General features: G+C 38.8%; 2 protein-coding genes across 12 annotated transcripts in view; both read right to left on the reverse strand.

The window, feature by feature from the left end:
• The window catches only part of USP49 (ubiquitin specific peptidase 49), a 79,588-nt gene that overhangs the window by 12,005 nt on the left and 47,263 nt on the right, over positions 1-20,320 (reverse strand). For 9 of the 10 annotated variants that reach the window (XM_016128521.2, XM_016128520.2, XM_036217933.1 and 6 more), the window contains one exon: positions 817-2,185. In XM_016128521.2, the coding sequence (XP_015984007.1) occupies positions 817-2,157 (1,341 nt within the window). In that variant the 5' untranslated portion in view covers positions 2,158-2,185. Of the gene's footprint in view, positions 1-816; positions 2,186-16,690; positions 18,316-20,320 lie in introns of those variants that run through there. The other variant, XM_036217944.1, reaches the window with a different exon arrangement.
• MED20 (mediator complex subunit 20) overlaps positions 12,147-20,320 on the reverse strand; it is a 62,607-nt gene continuing 54,433 nt past the window's right edge. For both annotated transcript variants that reach the window (XR_001594901.2, XR_004950037.1), the window contains one exon: positions 12,147-16,798. The gene's annotated coding sequence lies outside the window, so the exon portion shown is untranslated. The remainder of the gene's footprint in view (positions 16,799-20,320) is intronic.

The raw sequence follows: 20,320 nt of genomic DNA on the forward strand, positions 1-20,320 counted from the left end.
TGATCCCTGTGTCCACAGAGCCTCAAAATACCTTGTGATTAGATCTATGCTCCCATCGTAACCTCCCCATGTGCACCTTTCGTCCTATGGACCTTCAGAGGATAGAGGAAGTGCCTATAAATACTCCCTGTTCAAATGCCAAAAGCCTAAATAAACTTTCTCTTATCATTCTTTTAAAACACTAAATGCCAAGACGTAAAACCTCAGTAGCAGTGTAGAGGTTTTGCCCCTTTTTAGCTCTAAAAATTATCTTTCTTCATATTCTCACAAAGTCTTATCTATGAATCTTTGCTTATGTCCCTACATTGATCTAGGAAATAAAAGGTAATAGGGAGCAGAAGGGAGGCTTGCTCAGGCCTTTGGCATACTCGTAGACACCTCACTTCCTTGTATGTAAAGAATGCTTAAGGAAGGAAGAATACATACTCTTGCAAGCTATCATGAAACCAGGGTTACAGGTAAACAGTTCAATTTCCTAAAACTGATCAAAGGATGGCATGCCGATCATAGGTACTGAATTGTATTGAGAATATTAGGTTATATATATTGTCCTTAAAGGTTAAAGAAATTCACTAAAAATGAGAGATGGCAAGTTATACTGAAAATCTGCCCGGAAAAAGACAGGTGGCAAGTTCCAACAGTGTACAGTACAATGAAAGGTACAATGGCCGCCCTCCATTATGCATTGTTACAGCCATTCTTGGCTACCTCATTAGCCCAAGAAACTGGGGTAGGCACTCACGGAAAGCCCAAACTCTTGCAAGCTTTCCTCTAACATGATGGACAGAATCGGGATTAGGGTGGGCACACACCTACCTGACTGAGAAGCTGCCCATGAAATATGGTGTTCACCACCTTTAAGACCTGTTTGGTGAGCTTCCTCTGGGAGAAGGGGATGAGGATCCGACGCGTGGTGCCCTCAGACTCGAGTTCTTGCTGCACTTTGTGCAACAGCTCACAGAGAAACTCCTGCGCGTCCTGCTGGTCGTAGCCGCGGAAGGCAGGGATCAGGCTCCACACTGAGTGAAGCATGGCAAAGGGAGACACCAGAGCCCACTTCCCAGACCACATGACTCGGAAGAGGGTGTGCAGTTCGTGGCAGAGGGAGATGTGCTTCGAGCTGGGCTCCTTGTTTTGGATGAGTTCTAAGCTCCTGGTGATGGAGGGCCCGTCATTCCAGCAGAAGCCCTCACGTTCGCAAGATTCAGCCTTGATGTTCCTCGGTGACAGCTCGGTGGCTGAGCTGCTGCTGGCCGGCCTGCCGGAGAGCGGCGCCTTCCCGTTGGTGGCTTTGGGAAAGAGCTGTTCCGTTTTGGAAGGGTCGAGGTTCAGGAAACACTCTCGGAACTTCTGGAGGTGGCTGAGCACCTGCAGGATGGAGTTCATGTAGCAGGTGTTGCCCAGGTTGCGCAGGCCGGTGACACCCGGTGCCATGGCGGGGGCGCGGCGCGGCGGGAGGCGGCCCCCGGTGGGTGTGCGCGGCGTGGCTGGGCGCGGGGCGGCGGCACGCGGCGCGTGCAGCAGTAGGCGCGCGCTCTTGCGCGGAGGGGCGCTGGCCAGCTCCTCCAGCAGCCGCCGCTTGACCTCGAGCCGCCGCTGCCGCGCCGCCTCCTTCTTACGCTCCAGCGCCTCCTCCCGCCGCTGCTGCTCCAGCTTTGCCTGGCCCCGAGAGCTCTTCTCAAACCAGCGTCGCAGCGTCTTGGCGAGCAGGCGCTGGCGCCGGTACCACAGAGCGGTGAGCATCTGCGGCTGTCCCTGAGGAGTGCGCGGTAGCGGGGCCGCGTCCTCGCCCGAGGCCATGGACCGCAGCGTCCGGCCGCGCCTCCCTGGCGGGTCCTGCTTCTGGCCCCTGACCGCCAGGAGGGAGCTTCTCAGCAGCTTCAGGTCCCCCTCCGGGTTATCATTGAGCACGTAGTCCTTGCACAGGTAACAGAACACGTAGAGATCTCGGACCTCCATGGCTAGCGGGTGTCCGGTCTCTTCAAAGTGTTTAAGGGCGTGATCCTCAATGTAGCGGCCACAGGCCACGTGTGAACACTTGAGACAAGCCCACACGGATTCTGTGGTGGTGCACTCCCTGCAGCACCACTTCTGAGGGTTCAGTATGGAGTGGTCCTGGGCCAGCCGCAACCGCCCTACATGTTTGCATCTATCCATGTCTTACAGAAGTCTCCACTCTTTCAACCTGGCACAATAGAGGCCCCAAAAAGAGAGAGAGAAAATCAAAAGCTTTCAGCAAAATATCTTCCTAGAAAAAAGCTTGCAACTGGCATTCAACTCGACACTCAGTTTTTAATTCAAAATTAGTTCCTTGGGAAGGAAGTTTTTTAAAAAAAATTTGGTACAGAATGAGGATTACAGGACAGTTACATTCCTTAAAAAAGAAGAATCATAAAATATTTGGGAGGCCTTAGCACTAATTTGAAACTTTACATTTTCTAAGCCTGTTTTATGCTTGAGTATCAGCTAATTTTTATGTGCTCCTTAGAAAATGTCGTTACCCTTATTTCACACTGCATCCAGCTGGCCACCAGGGGAAAGAAACTTGTATTCTGAACCATTTCTGAACTGATGACGTCCTGGAAGGAAAGCTTCTATATCTCATACTGATCAAGTATGCAGAAGAGGAACTGAGACAGAAGACATAGTGTTTCAAATACCAGTAGAAGAAATGAAGACCCTTAACTAAAATGACAATCTCAGTCAGTTTCAATGTATTTCAAAGCAGAGATAATAGGATAAGGTAAAGATGTGAAAAAGAAAGTCCTCTACAGTGCTATTATTTTTATTTTCTTGAGTCTAAAGAATCTCGGCTAAGGAAGTAGACTGTCAGCCTCAATCTAAGTAACATTTCATGTCTGGTATGGTTTGAATGTGTGTCCTCCTCCCCCAAAGCCGCATGCTAAAACATGCTAATACCACCACCAGGTGATGGTATTAGGAGGCAGGGACCTTTGGAAGGTGATTAGATCACGAATGGGTTGACCCTCATGGGATGAGCTCTCATGAATGGGATTAGTGCCCTCATAAAAGAGCTCCCTCACTCACCCCCTCTTCTGCGATGTGAGGACACAGTGAAAAACCATATGGCTATGAACCAGGAAGTCCTTACCAGACACAGAATCTGGTGCCATGATCTTGGACTTCCTAGCCTCCAGAACTGTGAAAAACAAATGTTTATTATTTTTAAGCTGCCCCAGTCTATGATATTTTTGTTATAGCAACCCTGAGGAATTAAGACAATGTGTCCTTTTCAAAAGAATATTTACATTTTGTAGAAAGGGTGGGGAAACTCACCTTCTTTACTTAAAGGACAGATAAGTACAGAATTAGATAGATCTAATAGTGGAGTGGCTATTGGTATTTAACCAAACTATCATGACAAAAGAAAAAAAGGCAAATCTTCCAGATGAGATATGCGAAAATGCTTTTTAAAACAGTGGTGACATACTGAAGTGGGGTTTGTTTTTATGTCTTCTAGCATTGTTTCTTCAATAGAGTTCATCAGAGAAACCTAATGGACAATTTCGCCAAGGGACAGATGCTAAACAACTATTTTAAAAGAAAACCTTTTATTCTTTGAAACCTTGACAGGTTTTTTTTTTTTTTTTTTTTAAATATCAGAATGTAAAATTTCCTAAAGGTAGTTCCCCTTATAAAAAGAACTTCCTTCACCTCCATTTTGTCTCCACTTTCATTTCTGTGTGCAGATGCAATTCCATGATTATGGGGTCACCCAGAGAAGTTCTAAATCCAGAGCACTCTGAGTAGTCCCTTTAGTTAGTTTTCCAGAAGCCCTTTTGGCCTGGTCCTATTGACAAAACCCACAAATATACTGCAGGACCATGAGATCCTTTCCATTTTTTAGTGCCCATTCCAGATGGTGGAGTCATAGCTCTATATAAGAAACTCTTAGATTATACGAAGGAAAGCAACCTAGATAATTTTCAATCAAGTTAAATCATGCTTTTCCTTTAAACACTGTGAGTATTTAGTTTCTACTATATTATTTTTTTAAATTATTAACTTGTTGCTAAGTGCCCTTCTAAAGTCATTTCTCTGGATCTATTTATCCATTTCCTAACTAGATATAATATCCTTCAGAGAGGAGATCATGTGTTATATTTCTTTTTTTACTCCTCTGTAATTTCAAGACTTGTGGGTACTCAACTCATAGTGGTCAATGGTCTTCTGTCAGAATTACCTGCCCACACAGCCCAGAATGGTAGTGAAATAACCATTTCTGTTTACTTAAGTAGGGGCAGAGCCGAATTAAAACATACATACATTAAAAAGATGAAATGGTTAAAAAAAAAAAAAGAGTTTTTTGTTTTCTACTTCTTACCAATCAAGTTGGGTACACAGATGCTTACAACTAATTACTAGGGACACAAAAGAAAACAATGAAAGAATGAAGGGGAAAACGATCAAGAGGGCAATTCCCAAGCTTCTCACTAATTTAATATTTTTCATAATGTAGCTCCTGAACCACCTATCAGCATCAGAATTCCCTAAGACAGCGGTCCCCAACCTTTTTGGCTCCAGGGACCAGTGGAGCTCCTATGAGAATATAATGCCTGGTGATCTGAAGTGGAGCTGAGGCAGTGATGCTAGCGCTGGGGAGCGGCTGCAAATACAGGTGAAGCTTAGCTAGTTTGCTTCCTGCTCACCTCCTGCTGTGTGGCCCGGTTCCTAACAGGCCACAGACCTGTACCAGTCTGTGGCTCAAGGGTTGGGGATCCCAGCCCTAGGATACTTGTTATTTGTACAGATTTCTGGTCTCGACTCCAAACCAGATTAGTCAGGGTCTGGAGGAGGGGTCTAATGATCTCCATTTTAAACATGCTCTACAGATGATTCATTTATACATTAAAACCTTAGAACCACTGCACTAAATCCAGCAAATTACAGTGGGATGAAGAACGCCTCACAGAAATCAAAGAATTATTTCTCAAAATGTTTTACTTAGACCAACAATGTCCAATAAAACTTTCTGCAATGATGGGAATGTTCTTCACCTGCACTGTCCAATACTGTACTAATTAGACACATATGACTACTGAGCACTTGAAATGTGGCTAGTGAGACTAAGGGACTGAACTTTTAATTTTATTTAAGTTCAATTAATTTAAATTTAAATAGCCACATGTGGCGAATGACTGCAGCATTAAATAGCACAGACTTAAATATACTAGGACATACTATCTTTAGCTAACTTGGCTTTTCTTTTTGTTTTCTTTTCTTTGAAAGATTCAGTATTCACTGAATCATACATATCTAAATAGCCTCTTATAACTCAAAACCTGGCAAATCCCCATCTTAGCCAATAGGAGGCTTGCTGTGTCTTCAGGAATTTAATTGCTACGGAGATCTTATCACATGAAAAAGCACAGCTTCAAATCCTTCAGAGAATATTTCTGTGAATGGGAATACAGCAACACAACACCCAGAACATCAATGCCTTATGAAATTGACTCCTGTGCTAGGAAAAATATGCTGGAACCACCAAAAGCCAAAATAGAAAAACACTGAAAAGCCATTCCACACTCTCTCCATGGAGAGCTGTCAAATGGAAAGGGCACTCTGGAAATTCTTTCTTCTGATTTCATTTTCTGATCTATAAATCTGCTGATCACGCACATCCTTTCCTGCACAGCCCTTTTCCCATTACAAATCTGTCGTGGCGACTCACTAACCTGCCATATGGCAGAGTAAATCCATTCAGGAAAACACAAGGGTACTTTGCACCTCACCACACTGATTTAAGCTAGGCAGACTAGCTTCTCTGGAGGAAAAACATACCTGATCATGAAATGGAAATCACACAAAAGTGACACGAAAAAAGCCACCTTAATCAACACACAGAATAGAGAATAAAAAGAACACAATCTCAGGTACATTCAGTTCAAGAAAATGTGTTTAACTCGCCTCTCATACATATTCTGACCACTTTATTAAAGAACAAGGCCTAAAACCCAGAGGCATAAAGAGGAATTCTATTTTACATTTTTCTGTTATGTATACCTTTTCCTTCATATCTCCCAAAGGTTATAATAATCCTAACATTTCCACTTAAAACATACCTCATCTAGTGTGACAGGCACCCAATATCCAAAAGAGATAAACTTGCAGTGTAACTGGGAAAGAACATGATGAGCCTTAACAGTTCTCCATCATTTAAATGGGTCAGCAACTTTAAATAAATGTCCTGCACACCTGGGGCCTATCTGCATGTGGGGAAAGTAAACCTGACAAAATATTATCTTTTGCTTCTTTAATTACCATAGTTTTATTTTAAAAATCTGAATCAACTGGAGCTAAAAACTATAATCAATATTTAAAAGCATCTTACTATAATTAATATCACTAAGTAGTAAAATATAATGAAATTCTTTCAATTCTTTCCTTTTGCTCTGATAAGAAACTTGCGTGCAGATTTACCATATTATTTTTTTAAAAAAATTATAAAGAGACCACTGAACACTACAATTATCTTTCAAAAGTCTATAGCTTGAAAATATGATCTGTCTTTTAATTGGACTATTCCAATTATTCTCAAATAGCGAATTTCTTAGCTGATCCTAAATGCATTTCTACCTCACCAGGAAAAAAAAAAAATTCTGGGGGAAAAATCAACAAAAGCAAAATAGGAAAAAAATAAAGAGAATCTATTTACTTTGGGGAGATTTCCATTTCTTCTCTCTCACTGTTTCAGTTCTTAACTAAGGACAGTGGAATAATCCTGCCTGGTCTTGGTGAGACCAAGTGGCATAAATTCCAGCTTCAGAGAGAGTAGACACTATGGTAACATGCTGACAGCCTTCATTTACATAAAAGAATACTAATTATGTGGTATCATCAACATCTGCGATTCTGCTCACTGCCATATGCGACAGCGCAGGGTATTTTAACCCTTCAACTTACTAAATGTACCCTAAATTATATGTACCACAAAGCCTGCAAAGACTGCTTAAAGAGACACAGTGAATACATTTTCACAAATAACAAGTGTTAAAAATGAACTTTATTTTTGACTAACATTTTATTTCCAAGAGATATGGGAAAATATGATTTAATATAAATATACAATTAAGAAAAAGATTTTTAAAAACAAGGTAGAAATTACTTTAAGAGGCAATTAATAGCCCAAAGGGAAGAATGCTACATTCTAGAATATTCTGTATTTATAATGCTGCATTATAAATACAACAAAACTAGCTAGCCCTTTGAATTTTTATATTTATGGCTAAAATTTTAAAAATAATACAAAATAATAAAAAATATCCAAAGTAGGAGCAGAGACTGAGAAGGGTGATGTTAGGGACACTGTTTAGAAGTCCTTTGCAAAGGGACAGTGTGTGGGGCTGGGGATAGCTCAATGGGTGGAATACCCTCACAGGCTGCTGCACTTACCCTTTTTCCCCTTCATTACTGCTCCCCAAATGTGTGGTGGGTGTGTGAATGAGCAATAACCTATAGGTCAGAGTGAAGCTCAAAGACCTCTGGAGAGGCTGAATTCTGAGAGGGATTTGGAGGCTCTGACCTGAGAACTGGAATGGCCTCTCAAGCAGCTGCTCTGGGCTACAGGTGACGGTATGCTGATGTGCTGGAGCCTCGTGAGGTGTGCTATCACTCACTTAGTGTCAGTAAGCAAGTGCTGGCATTCAAACATGAGTTCATCTAATCATGAGTTACAGCAGATTTAAGGGTATGCCCATGATAATGTCTCTCTCACTCGTATTAAGGTCTGCTTTCTTTCATGAAAAAGTAGAGTTCATGTAGGGAGCAGGGCCACACACAACCCCCTGGTTTGCCTAGGGGAGAGGACCATGCCTGCCGCTCAACAGAGAAATAACAAAGAACAACCAGCACTGTACAAATGCTTTGCTCTGTATTGCATACTAACTTCTCTAACCACGTAAGAGCCAGATTGGATCTATGCCCTCTGTACCTTCAGTCTCTGTTCTTTTGTCTCCTTCCTCTTGGACATACAGATATGTCCAAGCTTCTCCTGTCAAAAGAAGAGAGGTACAGACAGATTTAAGTTTGCCCTGCCTCTAGAATATCCTTGACACTGTTTCTAGCTTTTTCTTCTGCCTATCTTATTTCTGGCAAGAGTAATGTGCAGCTTCATCTTCTTTATAACTCATTCTTTAATACCTTCACTTTACGGAAACTGTTCTCTTAAAGGTCATTAGTGATTTCCTTACAGCTAAGTTCATTAGCCTTTTCTCAGTCCCCATCCATATCTATTCTGCATTTGATACTGAACACACATTCACTCCTGCATTTTAGTCTACTGTTCTTTTCTGGTTTTCTTCTTATTTCTGTAATAACACTTACATTTTCATATATATTTCTCTTCCTTGAAATGTAGGCTTTTAAAAGGGTCTGTCTTCAGCTCTCTTCTCAGTGATTTCATCTATTCCTAGGATGTCCAGTATCATTTCTATTAGATAATGTATTTCAAATCTCACAAACATTTTCTAAAACCACTTTATTGGGACATAGTTTGCATACCATTACATTTATTCATTTAAAGCAAAAACCTCAATAATTTTTTGTATATTCACCAAGTCCTAAAAATACTTTTGAATATAAAAAATTTCCATTTCATTGCAAAGACTCAGCATCAGGTTGAATTTTTTCACATTCAGATACTTGCATTATGGTATTACTATTATTAATGATATTAGTGAGTTAAAGCATTGAGCATGGTTTGTGCTTTTCTGTTTGTTTAGTGGCAGTGATGATCATGCATCAAGTTATACACACTGTCTCATCCAGGTCTCCTGGTAATCCAAATATGTAAGATGACTGATAGGGAGTTAAGGAGATGCCATCTGTGGAACGAAGCTTAGCTAGCTGGCCTTCAAGGGATCAGACTTTTTGATTCATTAACTTAATACTCTTGCCAAAGAGATCTGTGCCTAAAACTTAACCCCTTTTCCAGGATAGTAGACTCGGGGCAAGGTGGCCAAAGAACACAGCTCATATTAAATTCAGAGAAATTCTGAATACACTGGGAGCATGCGCGCGCACGTTTATTCATTTAAAGCAAAAACCTCTGTGCAGAGAAGTGGCAGCCAACACTGGAGGGCAACCAGGTTGGCTGTGTGAGGATTAAATAGTCTGCTTCAGAGCTTAGTAGTTTATGCTGCTTCCAGATCAAAAGGGCCTACTTGCTATAACCTGGTGGTGTTGTAGGATGATCTCCATGACAAGCTAGTGTTAAAGCAAGGTTGAAACTACTCCATTGCCACATGGAAAAATTATATTGTTACCAGTGAAAGAATCAGTGTTTACCCTTCAAAAATCTGACCACAGGGAATCATGGTTTGTCCCTGCAGTACACCTCTAAAACACGATGTTCTCTCCAACAGGTAGGCAGTCATATATATACATACACGAATATGTCGAACTATGTGTGGATGTATGTCTACACGTGTATGTGTCAAAATTTCTTGAATTGTGCTCTTTAAATTTGTGTGGTTTATTGTATGTAAATTACACCTCAAATTATTCATGCATGTGAATAATTTACCCCTAATGAAATAATTAATCTAGGCAGCAGTTCCTTAAACTACTGAAAGCTGACAGGAAATTTTATAATGGATGGATAAGGCTGACATCACCTGACTTCACTGATCAATTTTACACTGAAAGTAGAACAACCAGACATTATATGCTTCCCTAATACGATGCAATAAGAGGCTCACAGCAGCATCACCTATGAAGCACTCTTGCTAAAGAAGTAAACCTGAGCCCAGTGGAGCCTTTGGAAGTAATACTAGGTTATAAGAAATATGAGAGATAGGAACATGTTACCACAAGGCTGCGATTAGCCAAACTGCCAAATCAGAAAGTGGCAAACGCCATAGGATCAATGATCTGAAATCTCTGACAAATAAATGGCATGAAGAAAGAAGAGGGTGGGTGGGTGGATGAATCTGCTTTGGATTACAAGAAACCTAGAAATATATCAACAAAATGCAATGTGTGGTTCTTAGTTAGATCCTGTTTTGAACAGACCATCTATAAAAAGATATTTTGAGACAACTGGGAAAAAATATTTTAAAGTACTGTCTGCCTCTAGCTATATCACTATATATTTTTTAACAGTTTCATTGAGGTATAACTGACATACAATCAACTGCACATATTTAAAGTGTACAATTCGATGTTTTGACATATAGTATGTACTTGCAAAATCACCACAATCAAAATAATGAATACATCCATCACCCCCAAAAGTTTCTTCATGACCATTTGTAATCCTTCCTTTCAGCCTCCCTCCCCACCATCCAGGTCCACAAATGGAGAAATTTAAACACAAACTAAGTATTACACAACATGAAATTATTACTAGTTTGATGTGACAATGGTACTATGGTTATATTTTTTAGTCTTTATATGTTGGAAATTACTCTGGAGTGTGTACTAGGTGAAATATTATGTACAGAATTTGCTTTAAAATACTCTAAAGGAAAAAGTGGCAGGAAGATGGATGAAACATAGTTGTCAAAACATTCATAATAGTTGAAGTTGGTTGGTGGGCACATGGAGTTCATTATACTATTCTTTATTTTTGTGTATGCTTACAAAGTCCCATAACAAAATTTAAATACAAAAAAAAAAAAGCAAACAATATACTCTCTGATAGCAAAAAAAAAAAAAAAAAAACAACCTTGAGATACAAACCATTCACAAATTAGGCAAGTTATGAGATACCTTTCATCTTTCATCTCTATCGTTTACCATCATGTCTAGTTTTACTTTGAAATGCACCCTCCTCCCCACTCCCCACAGACACATCAAATCAAAGCAATGCAGTTTTTCTCCACAGTGTTAGTCACAGAGATGGCTAGCATAGTCCTGTTGGTCTGGGCCTCCAGTATACCTTTTAAGACCCAGGTGGCAACTTCTTCACAGCTCCCCAATTTTTTTCGATGACTTTAGCAGATTTTTGCCCAAAAAATCTCCTGAGTATCTTTCTCTTTTGGGGCCACAAAGCCACTTTAGTCAATCTGATGAAATGTTCTTGCTTAGTTTAAGGTATTCTCTCTTTCTGAAACTTCCTCCTTTATTGAGAAAGAAAATTCTCTTATTTTTTCACCATTGTTTCTTCCTCACTCTGATCATCTAGGTGGCAAGGAGCTCATCCTATACGTTTCCAAGTCTCACTGTATTCACAGCACAAAGCAGCACAGAATTTACATTTTTAAAAATCCAAATATTTATGTTTCTCTGACTCCAGTCAGATAAAGGTTACTCTCAGTCCACATTATGTTTGGCAAAAAAAAAATCTGCCCACAGACTCAATACAATATTCACAAACATCAATCGACAGGTTGTTTTCCAGTTGAGACTCTGGAATATGTTTCTCATAGAAATCATGCTAGGAATAACAGTTGGTCCAGTTTAAAAGCCTATTAAGCTCATCGTGTATCTATAGTATAGTACTAGAATACAGTACTATGGAAGCTAACTACCAAATGTATTATTCTGAGAACATTAATTCAGAGTTTCAACTTGAAATGCCAAGAATTGCTTTCCCAGCTGCAGCCCAGGCAATGGAATCGGGAATCTCCCTCCTCCCCCTTTCCCCACATGGCTGCAGAGAGGGCTTTCCACACATGGCCATTTGTATGGAAGACAAATATAGAATATACATTAGGAACTGCCTACAGTGGGAAAAAAGAAACTATTTATTTTCTGTGAATAGAAAATAAATCTAGAATTCACAAATGGATCATCAGGCTTAGATGCAGTGTTGGCCATTTGAGTGGCTGTTAAGGAATGGGGAACCCCATCTTTCTGATGGCCTGTTTCTTAAAATGACAGCAGTATATTTAGTCCTGTGCCCTCCCCAATAATACACCAAAGCACATCTGTCAGAACAGAGGTCCATCATATTTTGCATGAATGGAGATCCAATGTTTGAGCACTTTATTTCAAGAGCAAAGAAGACAAATATCCAAAATGAAGGGGCCAAATATAAAGATGATGTTTGTTTTATACATACAAAAGGAGAAACCTGGAAGCTACGAAGGTAACACATAGGCACTTTAATAAAGAACAAGTTAAATAAACTATAAATTGGCCATACAATGGAAACCACCAGTAGTTTTTTGTTTGTTTGTTTGTTTTTTTTTTTTAAAGAGGCAGGTCTATGTGTACACCAATTTAAAATACGGTATGTAAAAAAAGCAAAGGGGCAGACTGGCATATATGATTAAAAAACTACACATCATCTCTCTCTCTTATGCAATTTAGAGGATAAACAAAAAACTGGAACCACCACATGCCCTCTGGTGGCAAAGTTGAGGCGAGGATGGAAAAAAGGAGACTCAGGCATCAACCTTTGTACCTTTGGGGGGAAAAATCATGTCTTATCTATTTTAAAAAGAATATAGCACTGAGGAAACTGTTTCAACAATCTTCAAAAATTCAGGCATCAGCAAGATGACTAAAGGTAAGTACAAAGCATATACTGTTTATTATGTTTTTATTAGAAAATAAAATTTAGAAATAGATAGTCTGATGATATTTATGGTATATGGAGAACCTGAGGAATTATATTCTAGAAGCCCTAATTGTTGCAAAAGGAACCCTGCTCACCCCTTTTCCATAAGCTTATGACCAGCTAAGTGCAGATCTCTTCGGCTTATTGCAGGGCGGCAATATAGCATAACCTCAGTCAAGTGTCAATCATTTGAAATTTCATATCAGCCAAGGTATCAAGGTAATTTCTATTCTACTTCCCCAGGGGTCACTACTGAAAATTGTCCATAGAAGTGAATCATGGGCAGACTCTTTCCTTTCTCAACTCTCAAGAGATCTTCCTTACCTTCACGAAACAACTCCTAACATTATTCCAGTTTACTGGCTGGCAAAATTTCTCTCTCAATACCCAACCAACTTCTCTGAAGAAGAGTGAGTATGAAAATGTGTGTGTTCGGGGACAGTGAAGGTAATCAGTTGAATATGGAGGACACTATAAGCTTCAGTTTCCCAGTTTGTAAAGCTGGGGAGCAGTAATATCTACTTCAAAGAGTTGTTCTGAAGGAGGCTGAAATGAGATGGCCGTGTAGCTGAACTAGGAAAGTGACTGACTCTAAAGTACTGGCTGACTTGGTCACTTCGTCACCCAGCCCTGAAAAGTTATTTTTGCCTCCATAGGGCCTAAAGTCGGGCTGGATAATTGAGAAGTTTATAGTAACTGATTATCTGGTCTTGGTTTTATCTAGATAGTGTTGTCTAATAAGGCATTCATAATAAAATAATTTTAAATAAGAAATTAGAGGATACTTTTATAATAAAAATGAGAAAAATCACTATCTTTCCAAAGCAAATTAAAGGGTTTTTCTAATATTATCTGTTCTCTTAGGTCTTTACAAATCATTTAATAACAACCCAGTGCAAGGAAAGTAAAAGTCCAATTAAGATATTAAAAACGAGCAATAAAATGCAGTTGAATTAAAGAAGCAGAATCAGTCTCAGCTCACTCTTTAATGGGGGTACGCTCATTGAAAACTTACAGGTCCAACAGAATGTGCTGCGTGGCAAAAATATAAAAGGGGCCTTCTTTCAAATAAAGCATAGAAGGCATTTCAAAGACGTGAACTGTGCATGAACCCTCATCTCTCGTTTAAGAATAAAGCAGAAGTACTTTGGGAACTCAACTACAGTGAGCGGGCACAGAAGAAAAGAGGGCCAGTGCACACTCAGGCAATGAACTTCATGTAGTTCAAATCTCATAAATCCCAGTCACTTCTGCTCTTATTTTAATGATATCAACCCTTCTGGTCTGCCAGTGAGTCCCACTATTTGGACTAAGGTGTTGACATCCCCATTAAAGGCAAATATAGAATCTTATAAGGGAAACCCACGAAGCCAATCAACCTCTAGTAACTAAATGCAGATTAATTTACCACAGCAGGAAGTGGAAAGCAGAGCTCTGAGGGACAGGATAGATAGATGTAGTGAAAAATAAACTTAAAGAGGAAGGGAAAGGTATGAATCACGGCCTGAGGCCCCAGAAGGAAGACTTGAGCCTTCAGGGGTAATGAACACCAAGGAGCAAAGTTCCAAAAAGAAAATATGAGAACACAAAAAATGAGCCTTACTGACTTCATAATTTTTTCCAGTATCCTTCCTATGTTGACTGTGGTAACTGTGCTAAACACTGTACATACCCATCAAATTATAATTTCAGTGAGGTATAATGAAACAAGATATACATGCATATATGAATAACTAGAAAAGTTATGAACCTGTGTTGTTTGAGCCTGACATCTCAGCAGATTTCAGTTTGTTACTTTTAAATTAATGCCACTAAGGCCTATTGCCAAGGGCAAATAAAGTCCCCATCAAACCACCTAACTCAGCTACAGCCAATTTATCAAAACATAGGCATCATCACTATACCTATCAATTATACAAGAACTTTCCAGAACTAATAAGAACTAAACTGCTTTGAAGGAACTATCAATAAGACATCATAAGTAATACTGGCAAGAAGCAAAATAATAGACATTATTTATTCTAAGAGATCAACCAACAGACCTCTAAGAGACCGTTTAATGCATTACTAATTCTAAGAGGCCAGCTTATGAGTCTGCCAGTAAAGAAAATATAATTTTTCCAGCTACAACATGGACCTTAATGGAAAGGTGTTGATGTCAGCGAGTTGGTTCAAGAAATAAGGAATTGTCACTTTGTGTTCATATATGGCAATGATATAAAATGACTCCAAAAGCACAGATAAGTTTTTGTCTTCTGAGATTGAAGTTTGAAAAAAAAAAATAATAATAATATAGTGGACACAATAATCCGCCTGTTAAAAATACTGAAAATTTGAGGTTTGATTGCAAAGTTCTGGAGAACCCCAAACCCAATCAATGTGACCCAAGTAAAACATCAGAGAGCCAGGGAGAACATGACTATCGAGGACTATCAACCTATGCCTGACCACAAACTGGGGGCCAGCAGTAAGAGGGGACATCCTCAGAACAATAATTAGGCAGTTCTCTTCCTACACTGCTGAGGGATGTAGGTCCCCCAATTCGTAACTACAGTTACTTGAGCCTGGTGATATCATAGAAGGGTCTGATACCATTAGTCACTAAAACTATTCACAGGCTCCCTCTGCACTTATTCCTTGCACAGAAAACCAAAACTGATTTTCTACATCGTTCGCCTTCAGGGAGAGAATGCAGTAACCACCAAACTCAAGTATGGTTAACAGTTATATTCCTGTCAATGCAGCCTCACTTTGATTACTTTGACCACATAAGTCAGTTCTTAAAAAGCTGGTCACCATATTTTGTTCTCACAAAAGTGAGGTTCTGAACCTGTAGAGTTAAGGTCTAGACCCCAGTTATGACTTCATCAAGCTAATGCCACCTGGGCGGGCTCAGAGTAGGAGGCTAGCTAGCAGGGAACTTTCAGGGGTATTTCTCTATTTAGGATCTCTCCAAGTAGAATATATCTGGCCAAAATTTGGCTGGGGCTAGGTTTTTCAGTATATTGATAACCAACTTGCATTACAAATAATTATATAAACTATCACTTATTAAACACTATGTATTTTAGGATGAGTTTGTAAAATTGTCAAAAGAAATCCTTCTGAAATTTTGATTGGCAGTGCATTGAATTTAAAAACGTATTTGGGACAAATTAACCTTTTAACGATAGTGCATCTTCCCATCCACGAACACGATGTAATGTTTATTCAGGCTTTTCAATACGTTTCCTCCAAAAGACTTATGTATTTCTTGTTTAGATATTTCCTGGATACCTTTTTAGTTTTTATGACTATTTTTATGGCTATCATGAATGGAATCTTTTAAAAAGTATATATTTACTAAATGGTTATTGTTAGAGTACAGGAATGTGACTGATTTTTGTATTAGGTTGAATCATATGAAACAGCTGATATCTGACTGTTTCAACCTACAAAAATGATAATTTCATATAGTTCAACCACAAGGTTCATCTGACATTCAGCAACCTTGCTGAACTGTGTTACTAGTACTAATACTTTGAAGATTCTCTTGAATTTTCAATGCATAACCATATCTTCTTCAAATATAGACAGCTTTGTCCTCTTTTTTTCTACCTATCTTTTACTTCTTTTCTTGTCATCTGGCAGTCAAGAATGCCAGTTCATTACTGAACAGTAAAGTGACAGCGGGCAGGATACAATGTTCTCAACTTTAGAAAGAATGGGTCCACAGCTTTACCATTAAGTGTGATCTATCATAGGGTTTCCCTCCCCACCCCCACCCATAACTCTGAGTTAAAGAAGTTCCCTTTTATTTCCAGCTTGGTAAAAAGAAAGTTTTCATTTTCTTCTGAACCTATTAAGAAAATCATGACCATCCTCCCTTAAAAATTAATATGTTGGATTATATCAATGATGGATTTTCTGATTTTGTGACATCTTTATATATATAAAAAACTATTTGGTCATGATGTTTTATTTTTTAATACAATGATACGTTCAATCTAATATTTTATTTAGAATTTTCACATCCATATTCAGCAGTGAGATTAGTCTTTTGTTTTTTTTTCAATTGTCCTTTTTTTTTGTAACAAGATTACAAGAATGAGATGGATAGCTTTCTCTTCTTATCTCTTCTCTTAAACAGTTTAATTCTTCCATGGTTTGTCCGGTAAAATTTACCTGTTAAGTTGTCTCTTCTAGGCATTTTTTAGGATTGTTTACTGGTGGATGTAGCAAAGTTCAGAGCAAGACCCATATGTCCTCCCAGTAACCACAGGTCTCCAAGTCCTGGGAAAATATGTCTTGTTAATCCAGTGTCTACTTTAACACCTGCAGAAATTCCATGTTGATTTATACTTTTGAAATTTTCAAATAAATAGTAAGTTAATGACAGACAACAGTGTGGTAAACAGATCTGCAAGCAATTCAAATTTACGAAAGCAGGATTAAGCATTAGTACTGACTGGTCAAGAGATAGTTAAACACTGGTGCTACTTGTACAGGCTGATTGACACCAAGAGTGTGACAGGCACCTCCAAACAAGATAACCTGCATTATGGCTATAAAAAGTGGTGCTATTGTTTTTGAAGTAAACTAATCACTTCCCTTCACCACTAGCTCTCCCAAGCTTCAAATTCCATTTTTAACGTTAACATTATTCCAATTAAAACAAAACAAAACAAAACAAACCCCACAACCACCACCTTTAACAGTTCATCACTACCTGTGTGATAAAGTTCAAGTGCTTCGGCCAGGCCTCCAAAAGTATTCCATACAATCTGACCCCAAACTAGCTTCCACTATTATCTCATACTCTTTCTTTGCATGCAAACAACCAGTAAGACTAGTCTACTTACCATTTCCTCAAAAGTCCTGTGAACACACACTTCACTCCCTTGCAATACTATCCTGTCTCCTTTATCCTAATCTTTCAAAGCCCAGTTTAGGTTCCATTACTTCCATAAGCTCTCCTAAAAAGAACGCCACATTGCCCACATCCCTCAGTTGTTTATCTGGTTTCCTAACTATATTCCAAGCTCCTTAAGGCAAAGGCTGTACCACTTTTTACCATTTCTTACCTAGGGCTTTTGATACAGTCAAAAACTAAGAACTTGATATCAAATCTTTCCTAGGCATCTTTTACTAGTGTTAGCTGCCAGTCTTAATTACTAATGCTAGGTAGAGCTCCTTCATTTTGATAGATAAACTGAACTGTTTTGTATTAAGCAGAGACAATTATCTTTGAAAATTCTATGTTAACTGCTCACTTAGTCTATTCTTCCCAGTTCCAGTTAATTCGCAGGACACTTGTACGTATGTACTTGTAAATGCCGAAGTCTTAATATAAACAAAATTGGGTATGTGCAGGCAAAAAGTCAAATGTTTAAAAAGAATTGGCTTACCAGATGTGCTCCTTGCAAAGAGAGAAAACAAGCCCAGTAGGGCTGCCATTTTTGATGGCTCCCAATGAAGTGATATATTTGAAGAAGTTAGTTCTTTCAACTGGAAACTCAGTGTTATTATGATATCACAGAGATTAGCTTCCATGAAAGGACAATTTGGGCAACAAGTAAATTTAGTCAATAAATATTTACTGAGGGTCCACCAATGATGTACCAAGCAGTATGCTTTAGGCACAGAAACCAGCCAAATTAGGATTGATAGCATCATAATTAATGCAAATGATTGACTACTCTGATGTCTAAAAATGCTAGAATAAACATAATTCAATAGTTTTTATTCTTTTGTGATTGAAGATCTTACGGTACTTCCAGCTAGCTTTTCTGCCCTTTTTTTGGTGGGGGGTGGGAGGGTGGGCGGGACTTTTACTTGAACACTAGTCAATAAAAAAGTTAGACTTATGCTTCAGAAAGTAAATTTTTGTTGTTTATTGAATATAAAATGCTTCCTCATTCTCATAATTGAAATAAATTACTGATAAGAATTATAATAAGTGATTCGATGTTGAAGCAACACTATTTCAAAGGCCCCTCCACACTCTAATCATACAAGGTTTTGGAGACTGACTCTAGTTTGAAATTCAAAAATCTGAAATGCAAAAAATTCCACACGAAAAATCTACTGAGGCTTCACTCTCACTAGTTCTCATTGGTATGAGTGAGAATTCCCTCATATGTGCCATTCATCATGGGTGAGAATCTCAGCTAAAATAAGGCAGAAGTGGACAAAATTATCACACTATGGGTATAAGGGAAATGCAGGAAATAGTAGCAAAACTGTACCCCAACAGGGGCCAAGTGACAGAGCGGGCCGACAGATCATCTGCCTTTATTAGTAAGCGAGGTCAGGCAGTTCAGTGTCTGATTTCAAAACTGCCTTGGCAGTCTCTGAGAAAGCTGTTGTAGAATTCTGCCCTTTTAATAAAACGCTGCCAATGATGCTAAAATGATCACAGAACTAGAAAAATGTGTTGAATATATTAGCAGGTGCACTGGCATATCAATAAACAGGGCTTTAAAGTCAAATGTGCACATATTTGAATAGCTAAAAATACAGAAACATGCATGTCCATCATTAGGAAGAAATCAAAGTGGGTAACTAACAGAAATTTGTGCCATTATTTTCATGAGTTCCTCTGTAGTATGGAGGGCATTCTTAGGTCTTCCATGTCCTTGAGATGTCTGACCCTATGATTCTCAAGTTTTTTACCCACTTCATTCCTATAACTTTCATACTTTACCTCACTCTATCATTAAATCAAATACTACCTAAGTAGGCTCTCGTAGTATTGAGAAATGTAAACAATGCTATATACAATAGTAATAGCAATAGTATTTCGTAAGGTACACCAAGTATCAAGTATTTTTTCACAACTTCTCTAGTCCTAAAACAGCCAGATATTATTATTCTCATTTGATATATGAGGATTCTGAGGCTCAACAATGTTAAATAACTTTCTTAAAAACACACAGCTAGAGAACAGTTGAGCCAACATCCAAATGTAATACTGCCTATTTTCAATTTTGCAATAACTAACCATATTCAAGAGATAGGGAGTAAAAAAAAAGTAATGTAACAGTAATAATGGGGAGATGCTGGCAAGGGAAAGAAAAGAAGTGATGGTGATTCTTGGGGAGATGCACCATTCTGAGACTAAACGACCACTTAAATCTTCAATTTCAGTCTTTACCCACAATAAGTGGGACAATCTTTATGTTGGAGAACACAACTTACTACTGGGTTGCTATGTCTTACACTTATTTGGTACTTCCCAGAGTAGCAAAGACTTAATAATGTCTTTTTGGATGGGTGGACAAGTAGATAGAAGGATGACAAATACACATTTAGCATGCAAGGGAGGTTTTGGACAGCTTTAAGAGACACTCAAGCCATTAACGTGTCCATAACAAGATTCCGAAATGCAATCATGAAAGCTAACTTGATTTGCAACTTAGTTTTGCAAGGTTACTCAAGTGTGGAAAATGGAAGGCATTGAGATGTACAAGCAACTGTTGTTTTAAGAACCAGAGATACTAACAAAAGTTGCACAAAGAAAAGAGGAATGATATAAAATTATATAGGTGGGAAGGAATTTAACAAGAATAGACAGAAAAAGCTGGCAGAAACTGAGAAAGGTCTTTTGGCTCACAGAGAACACTAAGTTTTCACAAAATAGTACCCAAACGTTCCCAAATAAGACACTTTGATCAGTAAACACGTAATCTGTTGAAAACAAACAAAAAACAACACCATTTCCATTCTCTTTTCTTCCCATTTCAATGAATGGAACCATCACTCTCCCACTTATCGAATAAGAAAACTTTTGCCTCATTAAGGATCCCTTCTTTC

Source organism: Rousettus aegyptiacus, unplaced genomic scaffold (genome assembly GCF_014176215.1).
Source record: "Rousettus aegyptiacus isolate mRouAeg1 unplaced genomic scaffold, mRouAeg1.p scaffold_m13_p_1, whole genome shotgun sequence".
Classification (NCBI taxonomy): domain Eukaryota; kingdom Metazoa; phylum Chordata; class Mammalia; order Chiroptera; family Pteropodidae; genus Rousettus; species Rousettus aegyptiacus.